The sequence below is a fragment of the Coenobita brevimanus genome, chromosome 64 (assembly GCF_032717465.1).
Source record: "Coenobita brevimanus isolate Jiangsu-jjx chromosome 64, ASM3271746v2, whole genome shotgun sequence".
Taxonomy (NCBI): Eukaryota; Metazoa; Arthropoda; class Malacostraca; order Decapoda; family Coenobitidae; genus Coenobita; species Coenobita brevimanus.
In genome coordinates, this window is record NC_137017.1 from 2722615 (window position 1) to 2745830 (window position 23216).

The following is a 23216-nucleotide window of genomic DNA, read 5'->3' on the forward strand; positions in this document are numbered from 1 at the left end:
AAGTAACAAAGTAAATGAAATTGGTATGGATTCAGAGTCAGGTTTAAGGTGATGAAACCAGAAGAGAGATGAGACTCACTATTAATAAGACTACAATAATTATCCACAGCATCTGCAAGTAAGGAAGGATACGCCACGAACTTGCCATTGATATGAATAACTGGAGCTTGGGGTGGGATAAGTCTGCTTGATATTCTACAAAGTCAGGGTCAAACTGCTGCAACAGGTGAATTTTCAGAAATAGAAGAAACATAGTCCAAACTAGAATGCTTGGCCTGATGGATGGTACTACAGAAGGTTGCAGAAGCTTTGCAAAATATTAGGAGACTACGAATCCAATCAGGCTTGGACTGTTACACTGGAAACTTTTCCAGGCAGCACATTTCACACAGAGGGCTTGCATACAAGCAGACTTTAATGGACTGGCAGTTCGCGGTCGGTGATGGTAACCACTCAGCCACTGCGGCGGTAATGTGAGAAATTATCCATTCCACCCCATGCTACCATCCTCTATACTCTTCATTGCATTATTTTTACTGAGACTTCGAACAATCACAAAATAATGTACCATGAACAGTCAGCCCCATAAGCAAAGTGATGAAGAGCAATGAAATGGTAACAAGGAACTGTGATTTTCAAAAGATGCGAGGTAAGGAAGTCTGTGGACACCAGTCAAAGAGAGTGCGCTTATATAGTGTGGCTACATGGAGAGAATGAGTGTGAATACAGTAGTGAAAAAGTTTATCTAAGCAAGTTTGAAAGTGAGAAAAGATGTATTAGATTATGAGGATGCATAAATGTGGTAAATGTGTATGAAAGTGAGGTTTGGAAGGTGATGAAGCTTAGGAACTGAAAGTGGAGAGCTGGTTGGAAAAATTTTATATGAATGAGTGTATGACAAGGGTTGGATACCTTTTTTTCCCAGTGATGTGACAGTTGTCAAACCAACTCTACTGTAGATGACAGGTGGTATGAAGCGTGTAAGTGCCTGTGGGATGGCATGATAGTGTGATCCATTCAATTCAGCAGACTTTTGACTAGCTTCTCCTTCTATCAGTGATTTTTTCCTTGATCTCTGGACTCGCCCCATCCTTAGGTGGGAAAAAGAGGTCTGGATGAAGATGATGATGATGATGATGTCATCATGCTGTAGTTGATTTAGGTGTCTAAAAATTGTATAAGGGCAATGGACCTAGTCCATTAGTACATGGCACAAAGGTCCACCCTTGATCTCCCTGCAAATATCAGACAGGCTTCACATAATGGTAAGTACTTATGGGTGACATGGAAGGCAGAAAATCAAACTAATAATAAATTCCAGACCCCTTTTTAGAAAATATATCGTGTAGTTGTTTTTTAGTTCATTTATGACACTATGGAAAAGTAAGAAAAAATGAAAAGAAACTGAAATTATTCAAAAATATTAAAATACTTTCAAGAAAAAATTTGGAAGAAAAACTGAAAGGTTTTAAGTACACACATTCAATATAAACTACAGATACTGTACTCTGATATGCGGAGTGGTTCATATGTTATGTCCTATTGCTTCTTACTTGGTGAATATGCATGTGTTGGAGGAATGGCTCAGTTAGCATTACAAATGGCTACCCTGCATTATTTTCTACTTTCCATAACCCCTTTATGTCGACTGTTTCTATGGATGATTACTAATATCATGAAGCAGCCAAAATGTCTGCACTCATAACACCAGCAAACTGTACTGTCACAGCAATGCAGGAAATGGAGGCATAATACTGTACTCTGTATGGACTACCCTGTATATACAGTTCCAAAATTTTAATGTATTAAGAGGAAATTTAATGTAAAATGAAGGGAAGCAAAGGAGAAGGATCTGTTATGGAAAAGAAACTGGTAACATTACATAAACTACACATATGCAACATATACAAAAATAAGAAAGATTCAGATATAAATTTGGTGCATATACTGGTAGTGGCAAGAAGTGTTTATGAACTTGAGTTCTTCTACAGTTATTCTAAAAGTGAAATGAAAAGAAGAGATAAAATTCAAGGCATACGAGATGCAAATACTTACAACAGAGAGGAAGGGATGTGTGATGAGAACCAAAATTATGTAACACCCTTAAAAGGCCATTCTTCTCTTGAATAAAATACCAAGTTACACATACCTGTAGTAGAAATAAAAGTGGAAGATACAGTACCAGCATAAGAAAAGAATTAGGAACATCATTAAAAGTATGGAAAATGCAGAACTGATAATTATCAGGAGATTTCATGCTGGGTACTAGGTATTGCAATACTGTGCCAGAGAACTAAGTAAACCTTTACACAGCACGTTTATGAATGCAATAATGCAGGGTAAAAAAAAATGCTATACCATGTACCACTGTTAAAACAAGTTAGAAAAAAATACTGCACAGGCCAAGTTTTCTTACGAGGGTCTGTTTATTAGCTCAAAGAGATTAGTGGCTGAGCAATGAAGTATCCAATGATATACAGTACTCTGTGGTACTGAATCAGAGGAAACACAGCCTCCCATTCATATGCTGATCCACTCTTCCTTACTTCCAAACCCTCCACAACAAATGTAAATATTAAACACAGGATGAAATTTGCATATTGTATTAAATAAATCTATATATGTACATTATACACTAGTATCCTAGTGAATCTGTACAATGATTGCTGGAATTCAAACTGATTCTGGTTAACTGTCAACCTGTGAGAGACTTATTGTACTGTATGGAAACTGCACTAATATTCAATATAACCTTGCAAATATTACACAACATAATACAGCATTTGTAATACATCTGAGAATGAATTCATCAGCAGACATATTTTTCAGTATCTTGTATTCTACCCATCATCATTGTCATCATCAGGACCTCCTTTCCCACCTTAGGGCAAGGTGAAGAGTAGCAATGTCCAGACAGTCCAAATCTGCCCGGTCCAATGGGACACGCTTCCATTCATTCATCAAGCCCCGAGAATCCTGGCTCTATCGGATATGCCAAAAACATTCACCACGTTCTGTAGCTTCACATAAACATATCCGATAGTCAGTCCAGATGCTGCCACGTTAAAAAGGGGTGCCAAATCCCTGATGACGCACTTCTCCTCACAACATTCATCCAGGAAGCTCAATCTCTTGTCAGTTCCCTAATGTCACCGACTTCCAAACCTCTCTTCCTCACACACTCATCCATCATATCTCTCCACCTTCTCCTTGGCCTACCTCACCTCCTCCCTCCTTTAAATTTGCTCAGATATACCTTTTTCACCACTCTATTGTTATCCACTCTTCACATGACCATACCATCTCAGTACACTCTCTTCGGTTCTGGGGTCCACAGATTTCCTCAGTCCACATCTTTCACGAATCACATTATTTCGTATCCCATCCACCTTCTGTACTCCACATACATTCCTCAGCAGTCCCCTCTCCACTGCTCTTACTCTTGACTTTTCATTTTCATGCCACAACATCGTCTGATGTCCATATGTTAAAGTTGGCACTAACACTCCTTCATGTAAGCCTCGCACAGCTGCAACACTCAAGCCTCTGTTTCTTATCAAGGCCTTCACTGCACCAGCTAGTTTTTTTCCTTGTGTCACTCTACTTTCAACATCTTTAGCACATTTTCCTCTCTTTTCTATCACTGTACTCAGGTATTTGAACTCTCTCACCAATTCCAGTCTCTCCCCATTCACTGTAACACTGCACTAGGAGTCACCTCGTCTCTCCATAACCATCACCTTACTCTTTTCTATAATAACTCTCAAGGCACAACGCTCACAGACATCAACAAAACTCTGCATTAGCTTCCCAAGTTCTTGTTCGGTATTTGCAAGCAGTACTGCATCATCAGCAGAGTGAAACAGGGATGTGTCACGTCTCCATGGTTGTTCAATCTGTACATGGATGGGGTAATAAAAGAGGTACAAGGTAGGGTAGTGGATGTTGGAGTGGCCCTGGTGAGAGAGGATAGTGTTTGGAAACTCCCTGTACTGTTGTTTGCAGATGATACTGTGTTGTTGAGTGAAGACAAAGGGGAGCTGCAAGGCTTGGCGGATGAATTTGGGAGTGTGTAAGAAACGGAATGTAAGGGTGAATGTAGGGAAGAGTAAAGTGATGGTCTTTGAGAGAGGTGAAGTCAGTGAATGTACAGCGAGGTTGGATGGTGAGGAATTGGAAAATGTGAGTACGTTTAAGTACTTGGGTAGTGTGATGAGTAAGGATGGAGGTTTGGAGGGTGAAGTGCTTGAAAGGGTACAGCAGGGAAGAAAGGTTGCTGGTTCCTTGAAAGCAGTGATAAGAAACAGGGAAGTGAGCATGGAAGTGAAAAAGTTACTACATGACAGTATTGTGATACCAACTCTAACGTATGGAAGTGAAGCTTGGACGTTGTTGGAAGGACACAAGTCAAGAGTGAGAGCAGTGGAAATGAGTTATTTAAAAGGAGCCTGTGGAGTCACATGGAGAGAGAGGCTGATGAATGAGGATATAAAGGAGCATTGTGATGTGGATGTGGATGTGATAGGAAGCGTTAGGAGGAACACACTAAGGTGGTTTGGCCATGTGGAGGGGATGGAGGGTGAAAGACTGACGAAGAGAGTGTATAAGAGTGAGGTGGAGGGGGGAAGAGGGAGGGGGAGGCTGAGGATGAGATGGAGGGATGGGGTGGAGAGGTATATGAGAGAGAGAGGTGTGTGAATTGGGAGCAGGGCAGTGAAATGGCCGGGGACAGGGTGACGTGGAGGCGATTTGTTTGTGGCCACCCCAAACGGGATTAAGGTGTCTGGCAATAGAAATATAGATAGGTAGACCATTCATTACCAGTGTCATCCCCTTCTCCATCACTCATGTTTTTACTTTTCTCATCACCCCATCCATATACATATTGAACAACCATGGGGACATCACATAACCTTGTCTCACGCTCACACCAATCGTAAACCATTCACTTAGATGCCCATTAACCCTTACACATGCTTCACTACCATCATAAAACCTCTTTGACAGCACCTAGCAGCTTACCATCTACACCATCAAGGAGGAATTCGAGGCAAACTGTTTTGTTGGATGCAAGATTTTCTCAAAAAAGGAGAAATGAGAACAGTACTTAGGGGAAACTACTCATCATGGAAAGAAGTGACTAATGGAGTAACACAGGGCTCAGTGCTGGCACCAATCATGTTTAGTGTATATAAATGATACAGACAGTAACACTGGAAATGAAAGCTATCTAAATATGTTTGCAGATGATGCAAAAATACAAAAGAGAATTACTAACACAGACTCTTGTGAAGAGCTACAAGAAGAATTAAATAAACTTCATGAATGGAGTAATACATGGCAAATGGAATTCAATGTGGACAAGTGTCATGTAATCAAGTTTGGTAAAAGTGGAAAAAGACCTGACTGGGATTATACGTTTGGAAATAAAACCCTACACACATCAGAAAGAGAGAAGGACCTAGGTGTGATTATCAATAACAGACTATCTCCAGCTGACCACATCAGTGAGAAGGTACGGAACATGTATACACTGCTTGCGAATATCAGAATAGCATTCACATACATAAATGAAGACATGCTAAGAAGGATAATAACATCATTCATCAGACCAACCCTGGAGTATGCATCAGTAGTCTAGAGTCCTCATCTCAAAAAACACATAGACAAGATTGAAAAAGTTCAAAGGGCCGCTACAAGATGGATACCAAGCTTAAGGGATCTAAGCAACGAAGAAAGACTAAATAAACTGAATCTACCAACACTACAGGAGAGAAGGAAAAGAGGTGACATGATAATGCTATATAAATGCATATCAGGGAAGAAAATAGACATAAATAATTACTTAACATATGGGGAAGCATCAGCAAGCGGACATTGCAAAAAACTGCATGAGAAGAGAGGTGATAAAGACTTGAGGAAATTCAGTGTCCCAAACAGAGCAATTGATCAGTGGAATGCACTACTGAATGAAATAGTGTGTGCCAAAACAATTCACAAATTTTAGGATATGTACGATAAATATGGTTTAAGACACGGGACAGTACGAGCTTGACTCATTCCTGTAAAGATACAATTAGGTAAGAACCGTGCGTGAGCAAAACTTTCCACAATCCTTCTCTGTCCACTTTGTTGTATGCTTTTTCCAGATCCACAAATGCCATAAACACCTTATGGTCCTTCTCACAGCCTTCTCTGCTATTTGTCTCACTGCAAATATATGATCTACACATCCTCTGCCACTCCTAAAGCCACCTGTTCATCACTCACTAGGACTTCTGATATCTCTCATACTTTCTGTATAATAATTCTTCCATACATTTTCCCTACCACACTCAATAAACTTATTCCACGATAAAGCTTGCACTCACTTCGCTCACCTTTACATTTGTACATGGGTACAATCACAGCCTTTTTCCTTTCTGCTGCCAGTTTCACTCATCCATGCCTTCTTACATATTGCCAATAAGCACTTCATTCCACACTCTTCACTACAATTAATCATATCTGCATACATCTCATCAACCCCAGCTGCTTTCCCATTTTTCAGACGCTTCACAGTACTCTTTGTTTGTGCGAGTGTCATTCCTGGTACTGCATTCCTTCACTGCACACCCCCAAAACCAATCATGGTTACAGCTGCTCTGCTCTCTCTATTCCCATTCATCAGGCTTTCAAAATATTCTTTCCATCTGGTCCTTACTTCATCCCCATGGGTTAATAATCTACCACATCCTTCACACCATCACATTTCTTTCCGCTTTCACTTCTACATTTCTGCACCTCTTTCCAGAATAGCTTCCTATTTTCAGAGTAGTTTGCATTCCTTTTTCTTCCTATATCATCATTTACCTCCTCCTTTTTCCTCTTCACTAGTCTCTTTACTTGCCTTTTGCTCTCAATATATTCAGTTCTTATTTCGATTGAACCCCTGTCCTTTAACTACTTTAGCCACTTCTTCCTCTTTTCCTCCACTGTTCTCTTAACCTCATCATCCCACCATGCCATACCTTTCTTCTTTGTTGTTACTCTTGCCACACCACACACCAATTTAGCATTCCTAACTAAGCAATCCCTATATGCATTTCACAGGCTGTCCAGATCTATTTCATTTCAATTCACTGATTCTAACTCCTCCTCAACTTTGGTCCTGTACAGTAATCATCTGCCATTTCTTTGATCCTCAGCTTCTCAACTTTCAGTTTTTCTCCCTAACTGCTCCTCTCTCTCCTGAGCCACCTCACTCCTCTCTGCTTGATTGTGCATACCACAATCACATGATCTGACAGACCTCCACATTGTCCTCTCACGGCTCTCGTATCAGCAACCATTTCCAGCATCGACCTCTCGACAAGCACTTATTCAATCAGGCTTCTTTCAACACGATCCCCGTTCCCTCTATACCATGTACAGTTATGTGCATCTTTGTGTTTGAAATACGAGTTACAAATGCACAACCTCCTCTCCTGACACATATCCTTTAGTCACTTCCCATTGTCATTTTCTCCTGGTACTCCATTACAACCCATTATGTTATCCTCAGGACCAGTGCCTACTCTTCCATTCATATCGCCCATTATGGTCACTTTATAGATCCTGGGCATTTCTCCCACTACTTCATCCAGCTCATCCCAAAACCTGTCATTCTCTCTCTCTCTCTCACTCCTGTCTTCACACGGTGCATATGCTACAATTACCGCCACTTTCACTTTCTCAAACTTGAACTTGACATACAAACACCTCACACTGACATTTGTAGTCTCTCATTCCACTCTGCCACACCCCATTCATCAACAAAGAAACTCCTTCCTTGCATCTTCCTTACCCATTCATGCCCGATCTTACACATTTCACACCCTCCCACTCCTCCCCTTCACACCCTTTCATCTTCATTTCACACAATGCCATCATGGCTCGCACTCTTGAATGGATTCACTACTTCTGCCCTCTCACCTTGCTCTCCTCATTCACACCTCTCACATTCCACATGGCCACGTGAATCTGCCCATTTGGTTGGGGCCCTGGGCAGGTATTAGGCCCTCTGAGGCTCTCTGAAACAACAGTCATGACAAGTGATTTTGGATAGGGGAATCTGGGGGACACTTAACCCTGCCAAAAAACCCTGGCTATATGGTTACCACCCAGCACAGTAAATGGTTTCCTGGGTACAGGAAACCATTTGGCTTGTCACTCAGTGTAGAAATCATATGGCATCTCTACACGAGTGAGTGGATGATGAGCGCCCCCATCACCTGATGATTTTATTAAGCTTTGTAGAGACTTCTGAACTGAAGAGATTAGAAATAGCCTCTGAATTATTCCTTCCCTACATGAGGTCTCCCCAAAGCTGAATAATCTGGAGAGAGCAAGACTGAATCAACAAAACATCACCAGATTGAAGAGGTTAATGTTAAACAACTCAATATTTTCAAAATGTTATAGCAGACATACTGTTCTTCATATAAACTTGCTATGCACAAATAAACAAAATTCTTTACCATTACAAGTGGTAAAGCACAATAAATTATTTAACAATCTTTTAAGATATAGCTGAGGCTGCTGCAGATGACACAACTACATCCAAACTACAGTACAAGTATTTGACTAGAAAAATATATTTAAAAAAACTGGTAGATCCAGGGGAAGGTGAGGTCCAAGGAGCCTGAGCACCCACTCTTATCAAAGACAAGTTTTCCCCCAACAATAATATAAAACTACTGAATGAAAAACTACCATATTCATTCATTCATCACCTAATCCTGTGTTGCCCCATGAGGAGTGTAGGAGCCCAGGGCTAGGTAAGTTGGTCCTGACATTTAAGATAAGAGCGACCAGGCTCACTCACCCCTGAGTGGCGTTATGTGAGCAATAAACCCCCACCATCCCTTGGATATAAACCTGCTCAGGCTCAATCCAACTGGAGTGCCATAATAACCAACTAAACCACCAGGCAACATAATATTGGTGATATGGTTACCACCCACCATAGCAAATGGTATCCTGGTGTAAAGGAAACCATTAGTCTTGTCACTCAGTATAAAACTATCATATATGTCTTAAAATTCTTTACATGGATTTGACCCTAGTAATGAAGCCTGTAATTATTCTTGCAAAAACAAAAAAAACGTGAAAATGTATATATCTATATATCAGTAAACCTCTACTTCTCTCTCTATATATACAGGATGTCCTGGGAAGAAAGGGAATAACTGAGAAAGACAGCTCAGGGAATTTAAACAAAAAATGCTACATCAACACGCGTCAAAATCCTGACCATTACGCAGCTACAATTGCTGACAACCTTACAGGTGAATTACGAGGGAGACCATTTTTCCGCATACAGTCAAAAGTAAATGTAGATCCCTAGCAGCTGTGATTTGGACTTATGTTCAATTAGCATTCTCTGCTCAGAATTCCCTCCCTCATCATTTCCCACAGTCATGCTCCTTCCTCCTGGGATACCCTACGTATATATTTTAGATGCAAGACTGTTGTCAGTGAGCAAAAAAAAAAAGGAAATACTTTTGGACCCCCCATCTGTATCAACATGCTGGATATTCCCCTGAAACCTTAATCTGAAGCTAAAAACCTGATATCAGACAAAAAAAATTCAAACCTTGCCAATTAGCATAGAATGGCTCCAGAAAGTCTCACATACCACAGTCAGGTAGTTCTTAAACTCTGGGCAGCTGCAGCTTCAAGTATGGTAAATGACACTTTGTTCTTCATTGCACAAACTACTGAAATAGCCAAAACTACCACTGAGTTATACAGAACTGTTCAAGTACATGGCTATCAAATACCTGAAACTAAAAAATAACCAAATAACTAACAATGAACAAAACAAAACTGACATGGCAACCAAATAACACAATCTTAATCCCTTCAGCCCAATGACACATCCTAATTTAATCCTACAACAACAAGATTGTTTTATTCTGCTTAGGAGACTTCTTAAACTGGAATGTTTAGCTATGGCCTTCATTAACTTTCATTACTGTAGCTGAATATAATCATCTAGGGGTACAGCCATGAGCAAAAGTTTGCTGACACTTATCTGATGGTTGAAGCAATAGAAGGTACTGCATGAACTTTTTTTATGTTGTTATTGTTGTTGATCATTCCCAGTCTGTCAGGCCAAACAAACCCATCAACCACAGGCAAGCAACCAGTCCTGCAGGGTTTTCCTGTCCAGTGAACTGATGTTCCCTTGTGGTGGACAGCTCCTTGCCACCATGAGACATGGGGCAGTGTGTGGAGGTTTGGTTCCTGGATGGACACAAAATAGGCATTTCTCCATCCAGTCAATGAGTGCACCACAGTAGGCTCCACATCACCCCTAATCTGGTTATATGGTTACCACTCAGCACTGTAAATGGTTTCCTGGGTTACAGGAAACTGTTAAACTTATCTGTCACTGTACAGCCACCTGAAATAGAAAGAAGAGTACGGTAATAAAGAGCAACAGGACGGAAAAGGAGAAACAGGAAGAGGGGAGGGCAGTTACTGAAAAAGAGTATGTGAAGAAAGAAAATTCTGCTGTTTGAGAAGGAATGAGAAATATGGAAGGCAGGACAAGAGACTGCAAGAGGAATGTCAGCGAATTTTGCTCGTGGTTATACCTTGAGATTGAAGTCACTTGAGTGAGGGGCTTAAAAGTAACCTTCGGGACTGCACAAAAAGGTGTATGATGGTAAACATTTGCACCAACCAAAAGTACTAATTAGTTATATAACTGAAAAAAGTAATGGAAAACAGGATCCTCATTATACCAGATAAACAAAACACATACAAACTCCATCTTAATACTGATCCACCTCTGTAACTGAAATATTTGCACAGACACAGAATGAGACAAATGCCTAAATTCCAGTTATCATCTTGCTACCTCCATTTGAATATGTTAACTCTGGAAATACCATTTGTTGTGATGGGATTGTGTGATGGGATTGCAATGACTCTACTAAACCCTTAACAACCTGAGTTATTAACCTAAGATAAAGAAAACGGTCTGGAAATAAAAAGAATAAAAGGAAGAACATTTCATGCAATTGAAAGCGTTAATATTTATGATATTTGGTGAATGGGCACTTATGATCGAATTCTTGTTAAGTTAAGGAGGCTTTCCAACATTCTTTTACTGACAATTTAATTTACGGATTATGCCTTAATCCCTCCAAAACCTTTTACTTGACAATTTATTTTATAGATTATGTCTTAATGCCTCCAACACCTTTTACTTGACATTTATAGATTATGCCTTAATCCCTTCAACACCTTTCACCTGACAAAATATTGTAGAGATTATGGCTTAATCCAGTCAGCCCTCCATACCTGCAAACATCTCTGCAAATACAGTATAGCAGTGAAAATCCAGGCATCACTGGCACCCTCACATTACTGTCCCTGCATTTGTAAGTGAAATGTGACTGAAAATTCTGCAACACACCCAAACATCATCAAACTTTAAAATACAGTATACTTATTCAAAGTATATTCTTAGTTGGTTTAGCAACAAAACAAATTCCAGAACTGTAACAAAAACTGCAAAAAGTAAATCCACAAATATAGATGACCGACTGTGTTCAATCTATCTCTCCAAAGGAGTGGACACAAACAAATCGCCTCCGTGCCACCCTCTCTCCCGCCACTTCGCTGCCCTCCCCCCAGCTCATATCCCTCTCTCTCATATACCTCTCCACTCCATCCTTCCATTGCATCCTCGGTCTCCCTCTCCACCTCCCTCACATACACTTTCCTCGTTAATCTCTTGCTCTCCATCCTCTCCACGTGGTCAAACCACTTCAATGTATTTCTCCTAATGCTTTCTATCACATCCACGTTCACACCATGATGTTCCTTCACTTCCTCATTTGTCAATCTCTCTCTCCATGTGACTTCACATGCTCCTCTCAGATAACTTATTTCTACTACTCTCAGTCTTATGTCCTTCCAAGATGGTCCAAGCTTCACTTCCATATGTTAAGAGTTGGTATCACAATACTGATTACCAGGAAGAGACTTTCATGCTCACTTCCCTATTTCTTATCACTGGTTTCAAAGAACCAGCAACCTTCCTTTCTTGTTGTACCCTTTCAAGCACTTCATCCTCTAAACTTCCCTCTTTACCCATCACACTACCCAAGTACCTAAATGCACTCACATTTTCCACTTCATCATCCAGCCTCAGTGACTTCATATATCTCGAAGACCACAAATTTATTCTTCCACATGTTTATCTTCAGATGATTCTGTTTCTTACACAATCCCCTAAACTCATTCACCAAGCCTTGCAGATTCCTTCTGTCTTCACCAGTTCCCCTCTGTCTTCACTTAACAATACATCATCATCTACAAACAACAGAACAGGAAGTTTCCAAATCCTGCCCTCTCTCATTAGGGCCACTCCAATACCCACTGCCCTACCTTGTATCTCTTTTATAACTCCATCCCTAAACAGACTGAACAACCACAGAGACATGACATATCCTTGTTTATATCTTACAGACAGAAAAATTCACACACACTGCAGCCTTAACACCCTCATACATACTCTTCATGGCATTTATCAGCTTCCCATCTACTCCATATATTCTTAATAGTTTCCACATTCCTTGTCTATCCACTCTGTCACCTGATTTCTCAAAATCCATAAAGGCTACATACAACTTCTTTCCTTTCTCTGGAAACTTTTCCACTAAAAACCTTAGGATGAATATCTGATCTAAACAACCTCTTCTCTTCCTAAAACCATCCTGTTCTTCTCCAACTAATTCCTCTGTTATATCCCTAACCCTGTTATTAAGTATCCTACTATATACTTTTGTTGTTATGCTAAGAAGACAAATGCCCCTATGATTACCACACACTTTTTCTCCTTTTCCTTTGTACAGGGAAATAAATATACCTGACTTCCAATCCTCCAGGAGTCTACCTTCCTCCCAGGCCAATCTGCACATCTTCCATATCCATTCTACTACTCTCTCTCCCCTGTGCTTCAGCATTTTACCACACTTCCAACAATTCCTGGGGCTTTCCCCATTTTGACTTTCTTCACTGCTTCCACTATTTTCATCCTACTGACCTCTTCCACCCTTCTCACCTCCCTCTTTCTCCTAGCCATTCCCCAGCCACTTGTACTCTCATTACTTTCATTCTCTATGTTTAACAATTCCTTAAAGTGTTCTCTCCATCTGGTCACTTTTTTTCCAATCTCCACTAGCAATCTATCACTCTTACCTTTCACTCCCCTACTACCTTCTTTATCACCCTGTCTAACTCTCTTCACCTCCTATCAGAAAATTTTCTTACATTCCCTCCACTTTACACCCCTTTCTGCCTCATGATTGTTTTTGTGCATGGATTTATCATTTGCATTATGGGTGAAATCTGCAGTCTGAAACACAGCAACTCTGAATTTTGAGGTTTTGAGGTCTGCCTATAATAACAGTGTAGGCACGTTTTTAACTTAGAGTGTGTGGAATTTGTATCCTTATGGGAATACACAGGATACAAATGGCCATGGATGAAAGCATTAATACCAAAAAAGACAGCATACATATCACCCACGTGAATACAGTGTTTACGTAGTGTAATACCATAACATCTCAAACAGCCACATGTTTGATAAGCATAGTAATCTGATGCAAAAAACATGTTTTGCGTTATTAAATAATAAAAAAAAAAGTAAAGTATTTACAGTAAATTTTTTTTCATTCATTCATTCATTCATTGCCAGACGCCATGTATCCCAAACAGGGTGGCCAAGGCTTAGAGTTAATTGTTTTACGGGGAGGGGCACTAATCCTCCACCAACCCCACTTGACACGTAGGGAGAACGTTATGCCAACAGCATCTGGTGTTCCCAGGCGGTCACCCATCCAAGTACTAACCAGACCCAACGTTGCTTAGCTTCACTGATTAAATTGTGTGTTATTGGGAGCTGTAGCAGATTATTACCAAGTGAATGTATATCTATATCATGCAGATGAACAGAAAATTAAGCTATTTCAGATGTATCACTATAAAACCATGTTTTATATAATATAAAATATCAATCTGGATATGCTGCCTGGTACTTAATTTTCCCATGACTTAAATAACCTAGACTATGGTAGCCTAGACTCAGGTTCTCCTATGACTTCCCAAGTCTCCCAAAAGGACGAAATAGGATTGGCCGTCACAACTTATGGTCAAAGACAAGAAAAAGCATAAACAGTGTACAGTATTAGTAAAAGTTAGAAAAATCCTTCGGCAAACAACTGCAAAGCTTGTTTATTTATGCAGAGTGGATCTGACTGACTAATTACACTTCAAAGTCCTGGCAGTGTAACATCAAAGGTCACTACTGGCTGACTGTGTGGATTCTTGCTGTGATTGCAACCCCAGCCACACAAAAGATGAGCAGCAAAACTTTATAACTTCTGCTCAGAAGTTTGACTCAAGATTTCAGCCATGGTTTGAAAGGGAAAGAGAGAGAAATGCTTAAACTGATGGGAATCCTTACACCACTTAGGCTTAAGCAATATTAAGACAGTTACATCCATTTCATCATTACCATAAACCAATTTCTCATGTTCACAAGGTGGGAAGATCCCTATCAGGGCTCTCTGAACTCTTTAGGAATGTGAATCTTAGGAGAGAGGTTACACCATATACAGACTTTCTCCCAACATTACTACCTCCTGATGTAGGAATGAAGCTGCTTGCAAAACAAGTGTTTGGCAGTAGAGTTGCAATATCCCCTTGATAGTACAAAGAGGAGGGATCTGCAATCTCCACTCCAATCTGATTTACTTATCTCTTATGACAAGCATGGAATATATGGGTATTTTCTTTGCCCTATACCCCTTGGACTGATAAATGAAGTAATTGTGTGTGTGGTGTGTGTGTGTGTGTGTGTGTGTGTGTGTGTGTAAAACATATTACAATTATATATAGGTTAAAATGCTTGAATCTATTTACCACTGCCCCAGGGAATGTTCTCAGACATGCACACTTTCTCCTATTTTATTACATTTTCTTCAATTCTACTATGGTATATACCAGAGCTCTCCTGTCACTAAACTCTGATGCTGGGTGAGCCACTGAGCAATAAAGGTAGCCTGTACAGATATTTTATGCTACAAAACAGCCCAAAGTTACAGCTGATAAGAGTTCAAGAGGTGTGTGTGTGTGTGTGTGTGTGTGTGTGTGTGTGTGTGTGTGTGTGTGTGTGTGTGTGTGTGTGTGTTTGTGTGTAAAACGTATTACAACTATATATACGGATTTGATAAATAAAATTGCTTCAAAAAGCATCCACCATACAAAAAATGGACACCATTTTCCTCTATTCTGTTAAGGGGAAACTCATAATTAAGATATTTGACAGTATTAAAAATATCATGGATAAAAAATACAGTACTAATACTAATACAGCAATAAAAGAAAACTCTGGCCTTTGGCAAGCAACAAACAAATACCATCAGATGAATCTACCCTACAGTATACAGTACTTGTTTGAAGTCTCCTCTACCTAAAATATGCAATCAAAATCATTAAAAGAGACTCTCTTCATCAAACTATTAACCTTTTCACACTCTCTGGTATCTACTGATGCCCAATCATGCCAATGCTGCTGGTTGTCAATCCAGCAGGCTAATTTAGAAACTGCCTGCAATTTGCTGGGAACTATCCATCACGTCAGCTTTCTATGAGGCCTCTCTGCTCTCTACCCAAGTTGTCATTGCATGTGTATGTGTGTGTGTATATATATATATATATATATATATATATATATATATATATATATATATATATATATATATATATGTATATATATATAGTATATATATATATATATATATATATATATATATATATATATATATATACAGGGTACAGTATATGTATATACCATATTATAGATATGTACAATATATATATATATATAAATATATACATATATATATATATATATATATATATATATGTATGTATACATGAATGTATATGTACAGCGAGCACTCGTATAACGTGGTAATATTGTACCCTGAAGCTCCCGCTTTATGGGGATTCCGTGTTATAGGGCCATACGTTTACATGTTAAAGGGTTTCACGTGTACCTAGGCGAGCCCCAAGTTCAAACTTTGGGACAATTTTTTTTTTTCCCTAGGATATTTACTTACCTAATAAAGACTTCATTACATACAAACACTGAAGGATTCCTCACACTGAATGGAAGAGGTTGTGGGCTTGCTGGGCTTGCTAGGATCTGGACAGCTTGTGGAAGACGACAGTATAAAGGTGGCTGGCTGTCCTTTGAATATTTAACATGTCGATTGGCACACCCTCCTTTTCCTTCCAATTGCAATACATCAGAAGAAACCTCTCCATCATTACAAGAGCAGGGTCAGACACTCATGTTCCCTTGTCCATGGGCAATCCTCCATATGCCTGAGCTGTCTTCAGAATGGTTTCCTTCTTGCCGAGAATCGTACAAATGGTGGACTCATTAACTTTGTAAAATTTCACACTGTCACAGTTTTGCTGTCCTCTCTCCTTCCTCTTGATGACATCCACCTTCTGCTTCTGAATCAGAGACTTCCGACCTTTGGCAGGGTCACGGTGTGGGGGCATGGTATAGCTGGGTCAGGTGGGAAAAGAGAGAGAGAGAGAGAGAGAGAGAGCAAAGATCACACAGGGCACATGTGCAACCAGAGCACTGGGAGAGGATAGGCTCAACTGGGGCAGGAATGCTCAGTGGACCACGAAGTCAACCCGAGCAGACACATGACAGCAATACATCATGGGCTGAAGCAGTCCGCGCTCTGTCTATCACTTGCTACGTTGTGTGAATTCCAACCGTAATTTTATGCCTTGTGCTGCGTTCTATCATTGGCTGCGAAGTACGTCTTTCAAACATGGACTGAGGCCTCCCACCATGTTAAGTCCATCATCACTGCATAGTCAGGTGCTTGTAAAAAATGAGCAGCTACCTCCAACCGTGTTATAAATAGTTTTTTCCGTGTTGTGATATTTTGGGGGGATAAAATGGCACCTCCCGTGTTATGTGAGAATCGTGGTCCGTGATTGCGCGTTATGTAAGTGCTTGATGTACTGTATATATATATACAAACTGTACATACATATGGATACATAGATAGATAGATAGATAGACAGACAGAAAGGTAAACAGATAGGTAAATAGATACATATATCATCATCATCATCATCTAATCCTGTGTTGCCCCAAGAGAAGCGCAGGAGCCCAGGGCTAGGCAAGTTGGTCCTGACAGTTAAGATGAGAGTGACCAGCATCACTCATCCCTGAGTGGCATTACATAAGCAGTAAACCCCAACCATCCCTTGGATACAAACCTACACAGGCTCAATCTGACTGGAGTACCATAATTACCCACTAAACCACCAGGTGCCAAAATCTGATTATATGGTTACCAGCCAGTGTAGTAAATGGTTTCCTGGTGTACAGGAAACCATTTGGCTTGTCACACAGTGTAGAGTCACCCACAGGTATAAGGAAGAGAAAAGAATGAAGGAAAGAAAGACAGAAGTGGGAGAGCAAAGTCACCCATAGGCAGAAGGAAGAGGAAAAAATGAAGGAATGACAGAAGAGGATGGAAGGAAAGAAGGATGGCGGAGAAGAAAGGGCAGACACCCGAGAGCAGCACTACATCGAATGAGTGGATGGTGCATGTCCCCACGTATACTTAATTTCTGGAATCTCATGGTCAGTAGCTCAACAATGACAACAATATCAGATGTATTAACAATAATGGGTGATACATGTTAACAGGTGGGAAGAAATTTGATCACTGACTGGTGCTCCCAGGTAATGCATCTTAAAGGCCGGTTCACACGAGCTGAATCGCGGCCGTTTTTTTCGCCGATTTGCGGGGGGAAAATGCCGATTTTCAGCATTTTTCCCCGGAAAGGTATTCACACGTACGGAGACTGCAAAGGCAGGAACGCGGCAACAGTGTTTACAAACAAAGATGGACCACCGTACTCGTACTAGGTGTGCAGCTCTTGCACTTGCACTTTTCCAACTTCAAGATGAGCCATCACGGCCACGATTTAGCTCCTGTGAATAGGCTTTACTGCCACTCAGCTTTCCGGGGGCTTCAGGGGCCGTATGCATAAATTTTCTTAAGCATAAATCACGTACTAGATTCCTTTACCTTTAACTCATACGTAAATAATCATACTTTTACACTCATGCTCATATAAGATACACCCAAACTGGAATGAACGTTAAAGTGAGATTAGTTGTGGTAGTAGTGTAAACAAGATGTTGTATTCGTCTTCGTCCCCAGAGCTTTGCCTTGTTCGGTGCTTCCATTTAAATCGGCCCGGCCTCTTTCTCCCGATTCTGGCAAAAAAGACCAACATGTCGGTCTCTCCACACCGGCGAAAAAAGTGGCCGGAATTTCTACCAGGAAGCAAATTCCGGCAAAAAACGACCGCGATTTTGCTCATGTGAACCGGCCTTAATGACTCAATACAGTACATAATCTGCAGTCAACATACACAGAGGTAGCTTGCATGACTTCTGACCTAACATCCCGTGACAATGCATGCTAGTCATCCTTACTTATCATGCACCTGGCTATAAGAGTTTTTTATATCAACGGTAGATGAAAATCTGCACTCTACCAAATTCATACATTTTTCAGCTAATAAATAACATTCTTGTGGACCTAGGCTGTTTCTGCCAGCAATATGGTACAGTATCAGTAGTTTCTGATGGCTCTGAGGGATTCAAAGATGAGGTCTTACTCAAGGAGTTAATCCCAGGAGGATGAAACCACTATCTCTCCACCTCCTAGTTTCTGGGTCCCTTTCCTCACCCCCATCTTGGGTCTCTCTATGGTATGTGTTTCTTAATTACTGTGCCCTTTTCACCATTTTTATTAACCTAAACCATGCCTGTGTGTGTTTCTGATAATTACCAAAACAGCATGTATATATTTCGTGGGTATAAATTGTTGTAAAAGGGAAAATTTGTATTTACAAGTGGGGTTCCCAGTACCAATCAGGAAATATCCCATAGGTTTTGTGCTTTCGTTATCGCACAATTTCACTATCATGCACTGGACTCAGTACCAGTTATGCTTAACAACCAAGGGATCATTGTATTTCAAAATTCAGTTGTCCACAGGATGATTTTGGTAATACAATTATGTAAACAAGCTTTTGGTCATGGTGGGTTTTAATATATTTATTCAGAAGTCATGAGGACCCTGCTATTAAGAGGCTGAGGCCTGTGTAATCTGCTCTAAGTATTGTTTAGCTACTGACTGTTTTTGTCAACCCCCCCCCACACACACACACACAAGACAACTGCAAGCCAGTCTCCCACCACATCACAAAAAAGTAAATAATTAAAAAATAATAATAATAACAACAACACTGCCTGTCATCTATAAGCAAGGTAGATTGTAATAATACTGTTAGGTGAAAACATGACTATTATGTATCCCTCCTGAATGACTCCTAATGCTTGCTGAGTGACTCTAAACAACTTTTATTAATAACTCTTCCTTCTACAATCAATATGTTCCAAGATTTAAGTTTTCGACACAGACAGACAGACACAGATACATTTCGTACAAAAAAAAATGACCATCGATTTTTTCTACCTGGACTTTCTGAGATTTGAGTTTTTGACACAGACACACACAGATACATTTTGTACCAAATAATGACCATCAGCTTCATCTACCTGGCTCAATAATAATTCTGACCTGTTGTAGCTCTATTTTTCTGTAGCCATGATCCAGATAATTGTGTCGAGTTGTACCCTTTCTATACATTTATCAAGGGATGTGGCCACATGGTTGCTGAACTACTCTGATAATTCTGATACTGCATGTCTGAATTTCATGTATCCAGGGTAGATACTATTACTGGCATATCATCACACTAAGCACATTCTCTTATGCACACTCGTAGTTCTCACACTGCAATCCATGCTCACATACTTAAGGCACACACTCTTTTATACAATCAAAGCTCATGCCACCACACACCATGCTCACATACTCAATGCACCAGCAGTGTTCATGGGCGTGTATGCTAGGGAGAGTGTGCGTGAGCTTCTTGCATGTACTTTGCTAGGAAATTTTTGTATTACACAATGCCCATGACTGCCGACTGAAATCTTCATCCAATGGCATAGAAAAACCTCCATAGATGTGTGGTGACCACACCCACCTATGTAAACTACAAACACTGCAATCTTAGTACACATGCAGAAGGCTTGCAGTTCTAGGATTTTTTTTCTCTGCTGGCTGGGGGAAAAAAAAAAAAAAAATTGCAACATTCATAACATCAAGTAAAAATCCTGGGGTCTAAAATACATCAGGATCCACATATCTAATAATGCTCAAGATTCAATGCACAATTTAAACACAAACAACACTTTCTAAAATTTCAAGACAGATACAACTGAGATAAGTTTTGTAAAAGTACAGAAATACAGAAATATACAAACACCAAATTATCATTAGCTCTTTAAGTGCAAAAATTTAGTCGACAGTAGTTTCAGAGTGACCTCGATCCTGTTCTATATGATAGGTTCCATATGCATAATTTCTGCTAGTTTTGCTGTAGATTTATGCTGTAATCAAATACACAGGTAGCAGTAAACTACCTTATCATCAGTCACTGATCAAAAAATGATCATAACTCCACACACAGAAAAGCTAAGCCTTGTCACTGTCTAGTTCATACAAAGTGTAATGCTTCCATTAACAGCTTATATACTGAATATGTTACAAGAGGCATGAAGAAGAGTCAATTTTTGCCATCACTGACATAAAATGTAGCCGACTCTGCTTAACTAATGCAGTTAAAGGTTCAAATTACAGAATTTACTGTATGTATAAAACTTGCTTTGCAACATTTATACAATATATCACACAACTTCAGATAAATAAGGCAGTTTCTTTTAACCACAATCTTATAATACAGACACTCTGACACTCTCATGGCAATAATACACCAAACAAAAAAAAATCATTAACTCTGTTACTAATTATAAGTGCAATGTGTTAAAATATATTAAATCTCAGAGTACCAAATATTGAAACTACATATCACTGGTAACAGAGGAGCTATAAATATTTATAAAATCTTCCCCTTCACTTTATCTAATAATAATATAATTAACAGGATGCCATGAACCTGACATCATAAAGCACAGTAAAGTATATAACTGCTGGTAATGTAACTTACCCACAGCATCTGAACAATAAATCTTAGATTTTACTAAGTTCATTATATATATACAGTATATATATATAAAGAGAGAGAGAGAGAGAGAAAAAAAAAAGCAATGTACAATGTTGAAAGGATAAACTCTTAAATAAAACTTAGCATACTTCATGTTTCATCTTTGACAGCAGGTCTGCTTAAGCAGGATACCATCTTGGAGGGTGTCATTGAGACGGGGGAATAGTAAGTGCTCCCTGACCCTTGCCCAGATTGGGTTTGGAGCCGAACCAAGACATTTTCCACTCCAAGGTCTCACGCAGCAGCCTCTCTTCCTCTGGGGTCATCATAAGTAGAGTGGCCACTGCTCTCGTCAGGTGTACAGCCTGTATCACACACATGCATCAGATCCAGTATTACCACACTCTTTAACCTCGTCAATATCATGACATATCAGGTGAGTTTATCATATCAACTTCCAAGTGATTTTCTTCTACTTAAAAAGGGCCTAAGAAAAGGTTGATGGAGGATACGTCTAATCCTTCCAGCTCAAACTTAAGATGACAAAAATAATCTTTCGTAGTAAGAAGAAAATATAAACAAAGGCATCATATTAAAGAAGTTAATATCTAACCACTTCGCATCCATGTTACATCATGATTATTACCAAACAACATTCAATGAACACACAATAGTACAAGATACATACCTTATATTTTTTGGTAGTTATCAAATACTGCATGATTAAATGTACCATATTTGTGCCTACATGAAATGATGCAATTTTCAATAAACCTGCCTTAATATAAGAAAAAATAATTTGCTGAGGCTACTATAAAGTAACATAAAGATACCAATAACACAAAAGTGCAGAAGATCGTGCAATGAATAATATATAAGGTATCAAAGGGCCACCCCTTACGGGATTATGGCATCTGGCAATAGATAGATAGATCGATTACGAATAGTTTCTGTGCTATGGCACATAAAAAACAACAGTAATTATCCAAACACTCGCTTATTGGGGTATATATCCACTTAATGGGGTCACCTCCATGAATATCCAGACCAGTCAAAATAAAAATTATATGATGTGTCCCTATTAAGCTCCAAATTGCCTACACTATAAGATTTCAGAAATGGGTTTTATAATCTGTTGCATCAAGGTTAGTGAAGTAATACATTAACAATATACCCTCCAATCATCAAACATCCAAACTAGTAAAGCCCCTTCAGGAAGGAGCATAGGGTGCCAGGGCTGCGCTACTCAGTCCTCAAATTTAAGACAAGGGTGACCAGTCACTTCACCTTGAATGGCAAAACAGTATGCGAATGATAAACCCCAAACCCCTCAGATGAAAACCCTTACATGCTACATCCAACTGGAATGCCTTAATCCACTAAACCACCAGGCATCCCATTTAGATAATTGGTAACAACCCAACAATAAACTGTTTCCTGGGTTACAGGAAACAATATGGTTTGTCACTCAGTGTAGAGCTACTCGTACCTAAAGGTAGTACTACATCTAGTGGTGAATGGTAAGCACTGGGCACCCTCACTTACCACAAAATAAACCTGCATATAATGAAATGACCCAGAGTTCACTGTATAAAAATGACTGAATCCTCTCATGGAAGGAAGAAGATACATCCCTTCCAAACCGTGCAAGGAAGCAAGGAGATCCAAACCTTCCAGCTGCTTCTCCAACCATATCCTCCACCATCCAAGCTAAAGGGTATGTTTCTCGACAATCGTCTAATGGAAAATTAAAAGCAAGGAAGATGCCATGAAGAGCACAACAAAAAAGTCAGAAGAATGAAACAAAGGCTGGCATTCCTCAAAAAGGCTGCACCCTGCAATGGCCAGAAGGGTGACACAAGGCATGGAAAGAGGATAGGTGTGTACACAAATATGAAACAGGCACTGGTTTCTGTATCTAAAATTGTCAAAAGGAATGGCCCAAACCATGTCACCTCCTTCTGAATTCCTTCATAGTGAAA

General features: G+C 39.7%; 1 protein-coding gene across 1 annotated transcript in view; it reads right to left on the reverse strand.

Moving 5' to 3' along the window:
• Window positions 1-9563: 9563 nt before the first annotated feature.
• LOC145404618 (uncharacterized) overlaps window positions 9564-23216 on the reverse strand; it is a 114234-nt gene continuing 100581 nt past the window's right edge. The window contains exons 12-13 of the mRNA XM_080276140.1: window positions 21384-21599; window positions 9564-10429 (exon numbers count right to left, since the gene is read on the reverse strand). Coding sequence (XP_080132266.1) covers window positions 21441-21599 — 159 coding nt within the window. The 3' untranslated portion in view covers window positions 9564-10429; window positions 21384-21440. The remainder of the gene's footprint in view (window positions 10430-21383; window positions 21600-23216) is intronic.